At 39.4% G+C, this 14,118-nt stretch overlaps 1 protein-coding gene across 1 annotated transcript in view; it reads left to right on the top strand.

Moving 5' to 3' along the window:
• LOC124787916 (WASH complex subunit 5) overlaps nt 1-14,118 on the top strand; it is a 198,557-nt gene that overhangs the window by 87,551 nt on the left and 96,888 nt on the right. The window contains 1 exon segment of the mRNA XM_047254903.1: nt 12,659-12,894. Within this exon segment, the coding sequence (XP_047110859.1) occupies nt 12,659-12,894 (236 nt within the window).

The raw sequence follows: 14,118 nt of genomic DNA, 5'->3' as shown, positions 1-14,118 counted from the left end.
ATTTGGTTGATTTTCCTGCTTCTGGGATGAATGTGTAATGAGGTGGGTGGGGTGCACAGTAAGACATGAGGTGACTGAAGAAACTTTGTGCTGTGATGTAGCAGTTGTGATCAGAAATGAAAGGAAAATGGAAAACATTTTTTTATTATATAATTATCTGACATAAATATAGCAGCATGTCTTATTTTCCAAAATGGATTGGAGGTCTAATTTTGTATACAGTGTAGATAACATATGTATAATATTTTGTGGCTCAGCTATGTAGTGTGTGTCACAGCCTTAGGATATATAAAATTATTAATGTGATTTATTGTCAAATTATTGTTTATACAGTATATTTCAAAAATACTTTGACGATCTTGTGGGGTAGGTTCTTTACACCAAAACAAGAAAAAAAAGTCTAGTAAACATGGAGTCAAAAATGTGTACCTTAAGAGCCATGAGGATTTGTCCATCTTCGAGACTGTGAAACACATCTCTTGCACTGTAAGTTCTTTGCTTTCCATATTTTGGTACGAGGCAGTGTGTATCAAAATGAGAAAAAAAATCAATAATCATGGTATCTAAAATGCATGTCGTAAGAGCTAGGCACACTTTTTCATCTTACTGGACTTTTTTCCTTATTTTGTTTTAAGGCACCTGTCTCCAAAGTTTGTAAAAGCATTATGAAACACCCTTTGTAGTAATTGCTTAAAGTTGAATTCATATGATCCTCCACAAGTTGCTATCATGTACCAAATCGTTTCAGCAAGAATTAAAAAAAAAACACTGAGTTAAAGAATTCATACATGTATGGATAGAAGAAAGACATACTAATAGAGATGTGTATAATGCATCACTTTCTTCAATTTGTCTTTTGAAATTTGGAAATTAAGAAGAGCTAAATATCGTTGTTGGTATTCAGAGTGGTTATGTAAAGCTGGTATTTCAGACTGGGTTCTTTACTTACCACAGGATGTTAATGCACTCATGCTGTTATAACTGTCAACAAGTTATTTGGATACAGTATTCAGGATAGCTTTCTTGAGAGATGCAATATTTAGTGTATTTAATTGGATAAATAAAAAATCTGCTCATGGCAGAACACACACATAAAAGATTGTTGTGATTGGCAAGCTTTTGGAGCCAGTAGCTCCTTCTTAAGGCAAAAGGGATGAAGGGGAAGGAAGAAGGATGAAGGAAAAGGACTGGAGAGGTCTAGGAAAAGGGGTAGATTTTGGGAAAGTAATGAGAACCGCGGATCAGGGGAGACTCTTACTGTATAGGATGAGAAGAAAAGACTGATTGTTGGGGACTGCATCAGACAAAATTGAAAATCTGAGATCTTAAAGGTGGAAGACAGAGTAATATGCAAGACAGAGATTACTACTAAAACATCGTGCATGAGTTAATAAGAGTGAGAAGCTCAAGAGCAATGTACGTAACAGAGGTGGGAGGGGGCGGTGAAAATTAGACGGGAAAGACAATGAAGAATGTAGAAAACTAAAACAAAGTGAATCAAAGAGTAGTTACAGTGAAGAAAAGCTGGGACGGAAGAAATTAACATAAATTAAGGCCAGTTGGGTGGCGAGAACAAAGGACATGTTGTAGTGCTAGTTCCCACCTGCGGAGTTCTGAGAAACTGGTGTCAGGGGAAGAATCCGGATGGTTTATGTGGTGAAACAGGCGCTGAGGTCACGAATGTCATGTTGTAGAGCATGCTCTGCAACAGGATATTGTGAGTTGCCAGTATATACCCTCTGCCTGTGCCCATTCATCCTCATAGATAATTTGATGGTAGTCATGCCAATCTAGAAAGCTGAATGGTGTTTACATAATAGCTGGTACATGACATGTCGTTTTGCAGGTGGCTGTCCCTTTCATAGTGTATGTTTTGCCAGTTAACAGGGCTATTATAGGTGGTGGTAGGAGGGTGCATAGGGCAAGTCTTGCAGCGAGGACATCACAAAGGTAGGAGCCATAGGGTATGGAGATGGGTGCAGAAGGAGCATAGGGTCTGACAAGAATATTGCGGAGATTGGGAGGGCAACAGAAAGCTATTCTAGGTGTGGTGGGCAAAATTTCAGGCAGGATGGACATCATTTCAGGGCATGATTTTTAGGAAGTCATGGCCCTGTTGAAGTAACTAATTAACACATTCCAGACCAGGATAGTGAGTCACCAATGGTGTGCTCTGAATCTGTTTTGTGAAGGGATCAGCAGTACCAGAGTTGGATGTGATGGCTCGGGAAATCTGCTTTTTAACTAGGCTGGTGAGGTAGTTACATGCAGTGAAAGCTGAGGTGAGAATGGTGATGTATTGCTGTAAAGAGTCTGCAGCCGAACAAATATGTTTGCCTCGGATGCCAAGACTGTGTGGGAAGGAGCATTGGACATGGAAATGGTGTCAACATTTTGACAGTTGCCATCCTTTCTATGTCAAACATTCAGTTCAACTCATTTAACTGGAACCAGTTGTCTAAGGTATCCAGTGTGCTTACAATGCAGCTCGAAATTTTTTTATGCGTCAGCCTCTTCAATTAAAATTGAAGTATTGTCTGCAAACAGAACTGATGCAGAATTTATATTTATGGGTAAGTCATTTACGTAGAATGGGAACAGGACTGGCACTAAAATGGAGCCTTGTGATAATGTACTCCATTCAGAATAATAATTCACTGCATCTGCAGTGATAGTTACCCTTTGTTTTCTGTTGTGTAAGTATGATGTGAGCCTATTTAGAGCTTTGCCCTTAATCCTGTATTTGTCTAATTTGTAGATAAGCAAGTCGTAGTGCACGGAGTCAAATGCTTTTGTGAGATCACAGAAGATACCTGCAACTTTACTCCTCTGATCCAGTGATTTGCATATCTTTTCAGTAAAGTTATTCACTGCATCCAGAGTGTTTTTTCCTGGTTGGAATCCAGCTTGGTTATTTATAATAATATCATTTTTTCCAATAAAGTTTTTGATCTAGTTTCAAGCAACTTTCTCTAACACTTTTGACAGGACTGGAATAATAGAAACAGGGCAATCGTTTCCCATGTCTCCCCTCTACCCTTTCTTCAACACACCGTTTTAATCACTTTTGTGGGTATCCGATCCCACCCAGCAGAGTTTTTATTTTGTAATGATGATATAACATTTTCCACATTCTTTATTGTGACTTTTTTAAAATCTGTAAGATACCCAGCTTCTTGGTGGAGTACAAAGGAATTTACTTTACTTTGATACTGTGCTACATCAGTATCTCTGTCTTTGCCACATTTATGAAGAATTCATTTCAAAGACTCTGATATTTTAGCTGGGTTTACGATAAAGCTATCATCTACTTTAATCCTAGATGTTTCCATACTATTAACTCTTAACACCTAACTCAGATTTGACAACAGACCACACTGCTTTTGTTTTACTTTTATGTTGTACAATTAACTTTGTTTGCCATTTGTTTGGATGCCTTCACAACTTTTTAAATATAGCTTTATAATGACATACATACTCAGTAAAATGACTGTCTTTATTATATTTCAGCCCATTGTGGAGTTTTCTCTCCCTGGCACTAGAAATTTTTATAGCCTGAGCTATCCATTTAAGTTTATTAATAGTTTCATTACATGTGGTTCTAAGTGGAAAAGTCACATTAAATGTTTCGAGAAAGCTACTAAAAAATAGTTAAAGTTACTTTTATTCAAAATATAGCTGTTGTGTGGCCATTCAACTTCTCTTAACTTATTTCTTAATGTAGTTGAATTTTTTCAATTAAGTTCCTTTTCAAATGGCTTTTGTTACATGAAATTTCTTTGTTCATTTTTGATATGCTTGCCCACTTGTATTTATTTTTGGTTCTTGAGACTTTTCAGCATGAGAACCATAGTGAAATAAAAACAGTAACAGCTGAAAGCAAATATGGTGTCATTTGTATTTCACTGTTGCGATACAGCATTTGTGCTATATCTGCTCTGTCAGATTTAAAATATGTATGGAAGCTGTGGATCCATATTACAAGAAAGCTTGACGAAATTATTCCACCTGGTGTGCAAGATATATGATACAGGCTAAACAAACTCAGACTTCTGGAAGAATGTAATAGTTCTAATTCAAAATAAAGTGCTGACAGGCGTGAATATGACTGAACCATCAGTTGATTGCAAAATATTTACAGAAGAATGGAAAAAACTGGTAGAAGCTGATCTGAGGGAAGATTAGTTTGGGTTCTGGAGAAAATTAAGAACACATGAGGCAATACTGACCCTATGAGTTATCGTAGAAAATAAGTTGAAGAAAGGCAAACCTGTGTGCATAGCATTTGTAGATTTTTGAGAAATCTTTTGACAGTGTTGACTTCACTAGACTCTTCAATATTTTGAAGGCAGCAGGGATAAAATACAGGGAGCAAAAGTTTATGTACAACTCTTACAGAAACCAGGCTGCAGCTGTAAGAGTCGAAGGACATAACAAGAAAGCCATAGTTTAGAAGGGAGTGTGATGGTGTTATAATCCATCCTCAATGTTATTTAGCCTGTACAATGAGCAAGCAGTAAAAGAAACCAAGAATAAATTTGGAAATGGAATTAGATTCCAGGGAGAAGAAGTAAAAACTTCGCTTTTTGTGAAAGACATTGTAATTCTGCCAGAGACAGTAATGGATTTGGAAGAACAAATAAATAGAGTGGATAGTATCTTGAAAAGGCGTTATAAGATGAACATCAACGAAAGTAAAACAAGGGATAAGTGAGTATAATCAAATTAATTTAGGCGATGCTTAGGGAATTAGATTATAAAACGTGAAACTAAAAATAGTTGATGAGTTTTGCTATTTGGCCAGTAAAATAACTGATGATGGTCGAAGCAGAGACGATATAAAATGAAGGCTGTCGTACCAAGAAAAGCATTTCTGAAAAAGAGAAATTTGTTGACATCTAATATCAATTTCAAGTGTTAGGAAGTGTTTTCTGAAGGTATTGTTCTGGATTGTAGCTATGTATGGAAGTGAAACTTGGATGATAAGCAATTCAGACAAGAAGAGAGTAGATGCTTTTGAAATGTGATGCTATAGAAGAATGCTGAAGACTAGGTGAATAGGTCATGTAACTAATGAGGAGATACTAAACTGGATTGGGGAGAAAAGGAATTTATGACACATCTTGACTAAAAGAAGGGATTTTTTGATAGGACACATTCTGTGGCATCATCAAGGAATGTCAGTTTGGTATTGGATGGAAGTGTGTGTAGTAAAAATTGTGGAGGGAGACTGAGATTTGAATACAGTTAGCAGGTTCAAATGGATGTAGGTTACAGTAGTTTATGGAGGGGTGAAAATGCTTGCACATGATGGACTAACATGGAGAGCTGGACCAAACTGAATAAAACAACAGCTGCAGCAGCAACAATACCTTAATCTATAAATACATAGTCCTGTTTACAGTATATCACTATTTGTCAAATAGCTTTGCACCAAACACTGCTACTGGCATTGGCATGTAGCTAACATAACATTCTGTCCTTTGTATCTACATAATCAGATAATCTGTAGAAAGAGTTGCTCATAGTGTGTCTTGTATTTTGGCTTTGTAGATCACTGTTCATCTGGTACTGATTTTTGCTGTCAACAACAATAGGCATTAAGGAGTAAAAGTGCTGGGAAGTGAGTGTAAAGCCACATTTATACTGAGTTTAAAAACATGTGTTGTTTCTAACATTGTTCTGAACAAAGTCTGCAACAGAATGAGATTTTCACTCTGCAGCGGAGTGTGCACTGATATGAAACTTCCTGGTAGATTAAAACTGTGTGCCGGACCGAGACTTGAACTCGGGACATTTGCCTTCTGCGGACAGGTGCTCTACCAACTGAGCTACCCAAGCACGACTCACGCCCAATCCTCACAGCTTTACTTCTGCCAGTATCTCGTCTCCTACCTTCCAAACTTTACAGAAGCTCTCCTGCGAAACTTGCAGAACTAGCACTCCTGAAAGAAGGGATATTGCAGAGACTTGGCTTAGCCACAGCCTGGGGAATGTTTCCAGTGCTCGCACTTGCCCGCGAAAGGCAAAGGTCCCAAGTTCGAGTCTCGGTCTGACACACAGTTTTAATCTGCCAGGAAGTTTCATATCAGCACACACTCCGCTGCAGAGTGAAAATCTCATTCTGGAAACATCCCCCAGGCTGTGGCTAAGCCATGTCTCCGCAATATCCTTTCTTTCTGGAGTGCTAGTTCTGCAAGGTTCGCAGGAGAGCTTCTGTAAAGTTTGGAGGGTAGGAGATCAGGCACTGGCAGAAGTAAAGCTGTGAGGATGGGATGTGAGTCGTGCTTGGGTAGCTCAGTGGTAGAGCACTTGCCCGCGAAAGGCAAAGGTCCCGAGTTCAAGTCTGGGTCCGCACACAGTTTTAATGTGCCAGGAAGTTTCAAAGTCTTTAACATGTTTGCAACTATGTTTGTTGTTCATGTCCTTGTCCGCAAAAATGACAAACATTCTGTGTGTGTGTTCACATTGTCTGCAACACTGAAGCTGGCAGCAAACATTTCACATTGTGTACTATGCCATTTCTTGACAAGAGAATGAGTTAACGACATGTGTGGACAGAAACATACTATAGCAGACAAGGAGGGAATGATATGCTGCATGACCTGAGTGTGGAAGGCGGCACTACTTTCTGTAACTGCACTAGGATGCCACCCTTCCATTCCACCACCACCACCACCACCACCACCACCACCACCACCAGCCATATCTCAAATAGATCCTGCAGTTTGTGAAACATTGGTGAAAGAATTATGCAGAGGCAATTCAATTATGGAAATAACACTGAAGTATCTTTTACTGTATGTTGAATACTTATATTGTATCATATACAATCAAATGCTCTATTTTAACAGCATCTACTACCTCTTCTGCATTAATGTCATAGTCAGTTCTAACAAACGTGATGGGAAACCAGTATTGCTACAGATCCCCATGCTAGATCCAAACTCACTGATGCTTCCTCTGTGCTTTTTATACATTCACTTCCACCTTATAGTGTACGTGAAGAAATTTGTTTCTACTGTGTTATCAGAGACCTCAGTGTCTTTCCTACTCTATTACTGTGGGTGTTATGTAAAGCACCAATTTTCTGTATGGATTCCTATTTTAATAAGAATTTCTAATAGTTTGCACTTCACCTCTTCCACAGGCACTCCCTCTGCATCAGTAGTGTGTGATAAGATCAAACGTCTGTTGTTTTGACATGGCAATAGGGCTTTGAATTTGTCAAACTTTGTCAGGCAACACAATTATTATGCTGTGCTGGAAGTCCCTGTGAAGTTTGTCGTGACATAAATAAACACTAGCACTATACGGTGACATTTAGCAATAGGCCAGAAACAATGTTTGCTTTGATCTGTACCAGTAAAGCCACGAATTGCTATTTTTGTTTTTGCAGCATATTGCAAACATTGGTAGACCAGTGTTGTTATTGTTTGTTGTTGTAGTCTTCAGTCCGGAGACTGGTTTGATGCAGCTCTCCATGCTACCCTGTCCTGTGCAAGCTGCTTCATCTCCCTGTACCTACTGCAACCTACATTCTTCTGAATCTGCTTAGTGTATTCATCTCTTGGTCTCCCTCTACGATTTTTACCCTCCACGCTGCCCTCCAATGCTAAATTTGTGATCCCTTGATGCCTCAGAACATGTCCTACCAACCGGTCCCTTCTTCTTGTCAAGTTGTGCCACAAACTCCTCTTCTCCCCAATTCTATTCAGTACCTCCACATTAGTTATGTGATCTACCCATCAAATCTTCAGACCAGTAGTACCCACAAACAAGGTTGCAAACATGGCTGCAAAACGTATTTCAAACTCAGTGTAAACTCAGCTTAGAAATTCAAAGATCTATAAAAAAAGTATCTGCGGTATATGCAGTTACTTACTTTGCACACTATTCTTGTTGCTTGCTTTTGCTGAACAAATTCGTTGCTTTAGATGCTCTGTCCCAGATGAGTAATTTTTAAATGGGAATAAGTAGTCAGTTACACTCCTGTTTAATATCTTCACCAGTGACCAACCACTTCCTCTCCACACAAGAACCTTCCTATTTGCAGACAACCTGGCATTGACAACTCAGGGGAAGAATTTTGAGGCAGTAGAAGAAAACCTCACTGCTGCTCTGAAATTTCTCTCAGAATATTATGAGGAAAATCATCTCAAGTCAAATCGATCAAAAACTAAAATATGTGCTTTTCATCTGAAGTACAGAGAAGCTTCTCGACAGCTGCATGTGAACTGGAATGGAAAGGAATTGGAACACTGCAGTGCTCCAGTTTACCTTGGTGTTACCCTGGACCGCCCCCTGACCTTCAAGGCACACTGCACCAACCTTAAAGCCAAGGTGTCATCGCGAAATTGTCTACTGCGCAATGTGGCTGGTTCTGGATGGGGTGCCCATCCCCAGACAGTAAGAACAACGGTCCTGGCACTCTGCTACTCCGCTGCCGAATATGTCGCTCCAGTGTGGTACAATGTTGCACATGCAAAAAAAGTGGACACCGCCCTGAATGAAACCTGCAGGCTGATCACAGGCTGTCTGGAGCCAACACCAATACAGAAGCTGTATACACTTACAGGTATAGCCCCACCCAATATTAGACGCGAGATAGCTGCTAGCAGCGAGAGGCAAAAGGTCTGCAATAACCCGGCCAACCCCTTGCACGAACATCAGCCACCACCACCTTGACTGAAGTCCAGGAAGAACTTTCTACAATCTTCTGTTCCAATTGACAGAGACCAAAGTATAGCCAGGGTTGAACTGTGGAAAAAAAGACATCCTGTCCATCCAGAGCGAGATGTAATTGAAGAAACTCTGCCACCTGGTCACCAAGATGGATGGTGCACATGGAAGTCCTTGAACAGACTGCACTCCAGCATTGCAAGAATGAAGGACAACTTGAAGAAATGGTGCATTGCACAATGTGGAAACACATTGTGTTAGTGTGGAGATGAACAAACTACAAGCCATCTCCTGAAGTGTCGTTTCTGCCCATATTCTTGTACAGGACTGGAACTGGCCTTGGCTTATAGCAACACAGTCAATGTTGCCAAATACTGGACACAAGTAGTGCAAATGTGTCTATTATGTAAAAATTGATTTCTTACTCCTGTGCGTCTTATGTAAATATTGATTTCTTGCTGTTGTGTGTATTATGTAAATATTGATTTCTTGCTGTTGTGTGTATTATGTAAATATTGATTTCTTACTCTTTTTTTCCCTATGTGTTCAATTTATTATATTTATATCTATATTATGATGATGGCATCCTCTCGGGTAAAATATTCCGGAGGTAAAATAGTCCCCCATTCGGATCTCCGGGCGGGGACTACTCAAGAGGACGTCGTTATCAGGAGAAAGAAAACTGGCGTTCTACGGATCGGAGCGTGGAATGTCAGATCCCTTAATCGGGCAGGTAGGTTAGAAAATTTAAAAAGGGAAATGGATAGGTTAAAGTTAGACATAGTGGGAATTAGTGAAGTTCAGTGGCAGGAGGAACAAGACTTTTGGTGAGGTGATTACAGGGTTATAAATACAAAATCAAATAGAGGTAATGCAGGGGTAGGTTTAATAATGAATAAAAAAATAGGAGTGCGGGTTAGCTACTACAAACAGCATAGTGAACACATTATTGTGGCCAAGATAGACACAAAGCCCATGCCTACTACAGTAGTACAAGTTTATATGCCAACTAGCTCTGCAGATGATGAGGAAATTGATGAAATGTATGACGAGATAAAAGAAATTATTCAGGTAGTGAAGGGAGACGAAAATTTAATAGTCATGGGTGACTGGAATTCGTCTGTAGGAAAAGGGAGAGAAGGAAACATAGTAGGTGAATATGGATTGGGGGGAAGAAATGAAAGAGGAAGCCGCCTTGTAGAATTTTGCACAGAGCATAACTTAATCATAGCTAACACTTGGTTCAAGAATCATAAAAGAAGGTTGTATACCTGGAAGAATCCTGGAGATACTAAAAGGTATCAGATAGATTATATAATGGTAAGACAGAGATTTAGGAACCAGGTTTTAAATTGTAAGACATTTCCAGGGGCAGAAGTGGATTCTGACCACAATCTATTGGTTATGAACTGCAGATTGAAACTGAAGAAACGGAAAAAAGGTGGGAATTTAATGAGATGGGACCTGGATAAACTGAAAGAACCAGAGGTTGTAGAGAGTTTCAGGGAGAGCGTAAGGGAACAATTGACAGGAATGGGGGAAAGAAATACAGTAGAAGAAGAATGGGTAGCTCTGAGGGATGAAGTAGTGAAGGCAGCAGACGATCAAGTAGGTAAAAAGACGAGGGCTAATAGAAATCCTTGGGTAACAGAAGAAATATTGAATTTAATTGATGAAAGGAGAAAATATAAAAATGCAGTGAGTGAAGCAGGCAAAAAGGAATACAAACGTCTCAAAAATGAGATCGACAGGAAGTGCAAAATGGCTAAACAGGGATGGCTAGAGGACAGATGTAAGGATGTAGAGGCTTGTCTCACTAGGGGTAAGATGGATACTGCCTACAGGAAAATTAAAGAGACCTTCGGAGAGAAGAGAACCACTTGTATGACTATCAAGAGCTCAGATGGAAACCCAGTTCTAAGCAAAGAAGGGAAGGCAGAAAGGTGGCAGGAGTATATAGAGGGTTTATACAAGGGCGATGTACTTGAGGACAATATAATGGAAATGGAAGAGGATGTAGATGAAGATGAAATGGGAGATATGATACTGTGTGAAGAGTTTGACAGAGCACTGAAAGACCTGAGTCGAAACAAGGCCCTGGGAGTAGACAACATTCCATTAGAACTACTGGTGGCCTTGGGAGAGCGAGTCATGACAAAACTCTACCATCTGGTGAGCAAGATGTATGAGACAGGCGAAATACCCTCAGACTTCAAGAAGAATATAATAATTCCAATCCCAAAGAAAGCAGATGTTGACAGATGTGAAAATTACCAAACTATCAGTTTAATAAGTCACAGCTGCAAAATACTAGCGCGAATTCATTACAGACGAATGGAAAAACTGGTAGAAGCGGACCTCGGGGAAGATCAGTTTGGATTCCGTAGAAATTTTGGAACACGTGAGGCCATACTAACCTTACGACTTATCTTAGAAGAAAGATTAAGAAAAGGCAAACCTACGTTTCTAGCATTTGTAGACTTAGAGAAAGCTTTTGACAATGTTAACTGGAATACTCTCTTTCAAATTCTAAAGGTGGCAGGGGTAAAATACAGGGAGCGAAAGGCTATTTACAATTTGTACAGAAACCAGATGGCAATTATAAGAGTCGGGGGGCATGAAAGGGAAGCAGTGGTTGGGAAAGGAGTGAGACAGGGTTGTAGCCTCTCCCCGATGTTATTCAATCTGTATATTGAGCAATCAGTAAAGGAAACAAAAGAAAAATTTGGAGTAGGTATTAAAATTCATGGAGAAGAAGTAAAAACTTTGAGGTTCGCCGATGACATTGTAATTCTGTCAGAGACAGCAAAGGACTTGGAAGAGCAGTTGAATGGAATGGACATTGTCTTGAAAGGAGGATATAAGATGAACATCAACCAAAGCAAAACGAGGATTATGGAATGTAGTCAAATTAAATCGGGTGATGCTGAGGGAATTAGATTAGGAAATGAGACACTTAAAGTGGTAAAGGAGTTTTGCTATTTAGGGAGTAAGATAACTGATGGTCGAAGTAGAGAGGATATGAAATGTAGACTGGCAATGGCAAGGAAATCGTTTCTGAAGAAGAGAAATTTGTTAACATCCAGTATTGATTTAAGTGTCAGGAAGTCGTTTCTGAAAGTATTTGTATGGAGTGTAGCCATGTATGGAAGTGAAACATGGACGATAACTAGTTTGGACAAGAAGAGAATAGAAGCTTTTGAAATGTGGTGCTACAGAAGAAAGCTGAAGATAAGGTGGGTAGATCACGTAACTAATGAGGAGGTATTGAATAGGATTGGGGAGAAGGGAAGTTTGTGGCACAACTTGACTAGAAGAAGGGATCGGTTGGTAGGACATGTTTTGAGGCATCAAGGGATCACCAATTTAGTATTGGAGGACAGCGTGGAGGGTAAAAATCATAGAGGGAGACCAAGAGATGAATACACTAAGCAGATTCAGAAGGATGTAGGTTGCAGTAGGTACTGGGAGATGAAGAAGCTTGCACAGGGTAGAGTAGCATGGAGAGCTGCATCAAACCAGTCTCAGGACTGAAGACCACAACAACAACAACATGTCTTTGAATTACTCGTGTATACAAATATGTATATTTTTAAATCAGCACAGTCTGTGTCCTGGTACTTCTGACACGAATAAATAAATATCCTGTAAATGATCTGTCTGTAGCAATAGCATTTGTTGTTAGTATGATCTATGGTATATGGAATCAGGTGACTTACCAGCACAGCTACATTCTCCCATCACTGTGAGTCAACTGGAAAGTTCTTTATCTACACTTGTACTCAACGTGTGTAAGTGTGTGGTGGAGGGTATGAAGTATACTACCAGAATCATTCGCCCCCACTTTTCCCCATTTGAAAGCAGGGAAGTCGCGAATAAAAACTTTTCATTGGTATTTTTGGATACTTTTTTATGCCACTGTTCATTTATTGTTTATAATGTAATCACAACTAAATTAACAATTGTCTTTCTACAGCATTTCATCAGTTGGAGGCCAATATGCAGGTAAAGCAGTTCATTGTAGACACAAGGCGTTTCCTGATGCAGATGGTGAGGACAGGAAACATAAAAGAGGAAGTCCTAATCACATTGCAAATTGTAGGAGATCTCAGCTATGCGTGGGAGATAATTGACCCATATACTTCTTACATGCAACAGGGAATTAAGAAGGATCCATCTCTTGTGATAAAACTGAGAGCAACATTTCTCAAGGTAATTTCAGTAATATCATAATGCTTTAGGATATTTTTTTAAGTTGTTCAGTACAGCGGATGAAATGGATCCACGAATTTTAAATTTATTCAGAGAATGATTTTCATTCAGCTGTGACTGTTTAACATGTCTTTTTACATGTTTTCCCTGTTTATGCCCTGTGTAATATTTAATCAAACTGAGATAGGCGTGATGTTTGGTTCTCCAAAGTTTGCTCTCCAGTCAGACTCCTACCACTCTAAGGAAAGAGAATTTGGATTGCATGTTTGTTGGTGTAGTTAGTGATCTCTTTTTAACCACATTCAGAAACATCGTTAGTACATCTCTTACCTCTTATTGCAGGCAGCTAAGTAGTGCTTCCTTTAGGAGTTTCAAACAGTTCCCTCCTTCTAACGCCTTGCATAGCACTACTTTCTAGCTTATTCTGAGCAATCTTTTCATTAATATTCCCCCAGGGACTAAAGCCGTCCTCACATGCAACTTGGACCCTGATGTGTATCTGGATGTGATTTCCGATATGGTCGGTGTGTGTTGTGTCACAATCACACAGGGTGTGCTCAGCAAAATCTACGTTTACATATATATTCTGCAAGCCACCATATGTTGCATGACAGAGGGTATCTTTTGCCACTACTATTCATTTTCTTTCGTGCTCCATTTGTGTGTATAGCAGGAGAAAACTATCTATATGTCTTTATATAAGGCCTGATTCCTCTTATCTTCATGGTCCTTAAGTGAAATGTATTCTGGCAGCAGTAGAATCATTCTTTAGTCAGCTTCAAATGCCCATTCTCTAAATCTTCTCAGTAGTGTTCCACAAAAATTTTTAAATGGAAGTAAGTAGTCAGTTACAATCCTGTAAATGATCTGCCTGTAGCAATAACATTTGTTGTTAGTATGATCTTCGGGATAGGAATCGCGTGACTAACCAGCACAGCCGCATTCTCCCATCACTGTGAGCCAACTGGAAAGTTCTTTATTTACATTTATACTCAACTTGTATAAGCATGTGATGGAGCACAAAAAGAAAATTGTCCTCCTTCCAGGGATTACCATTTGAGTTCGTGAAGCATCTTCATAATATTCACATGTTGATTGAACCTACCAGTAACAAATATAGCAGCATGCCTCTGAATTGCTTCGATGTCTTCCTTAAACCGAACTGTTGGGTAGCCCAAACACATGAGCAGTACTCAAGAACAAATAGCGCTAGTGTTCTGTACA

The sequence above is a fragment of the Schistocerca piceifrons genome, chromosome 3 (genome assembly GCF_021461385.2).
Source record: "Schistocerca piceifrons isolate TAMUIC-IGC-003096 chromosome 3, iqSchPice1.1, whole genome shotgun sequence".
In the NCBI taxonomy this organism is placed as follows: domain Eukaryota; kingdom Metazoa; phylum Arthropoda; class Insecta; order Orthoptera; family Acrididae; genus Schistocerca; species Schistocerca piceifrons.
The sequence above is the reverse complement of the archived record's forward strand: the minus strand, read 5'-3'. Positions and strand labels throughout refer to the sequence as shown.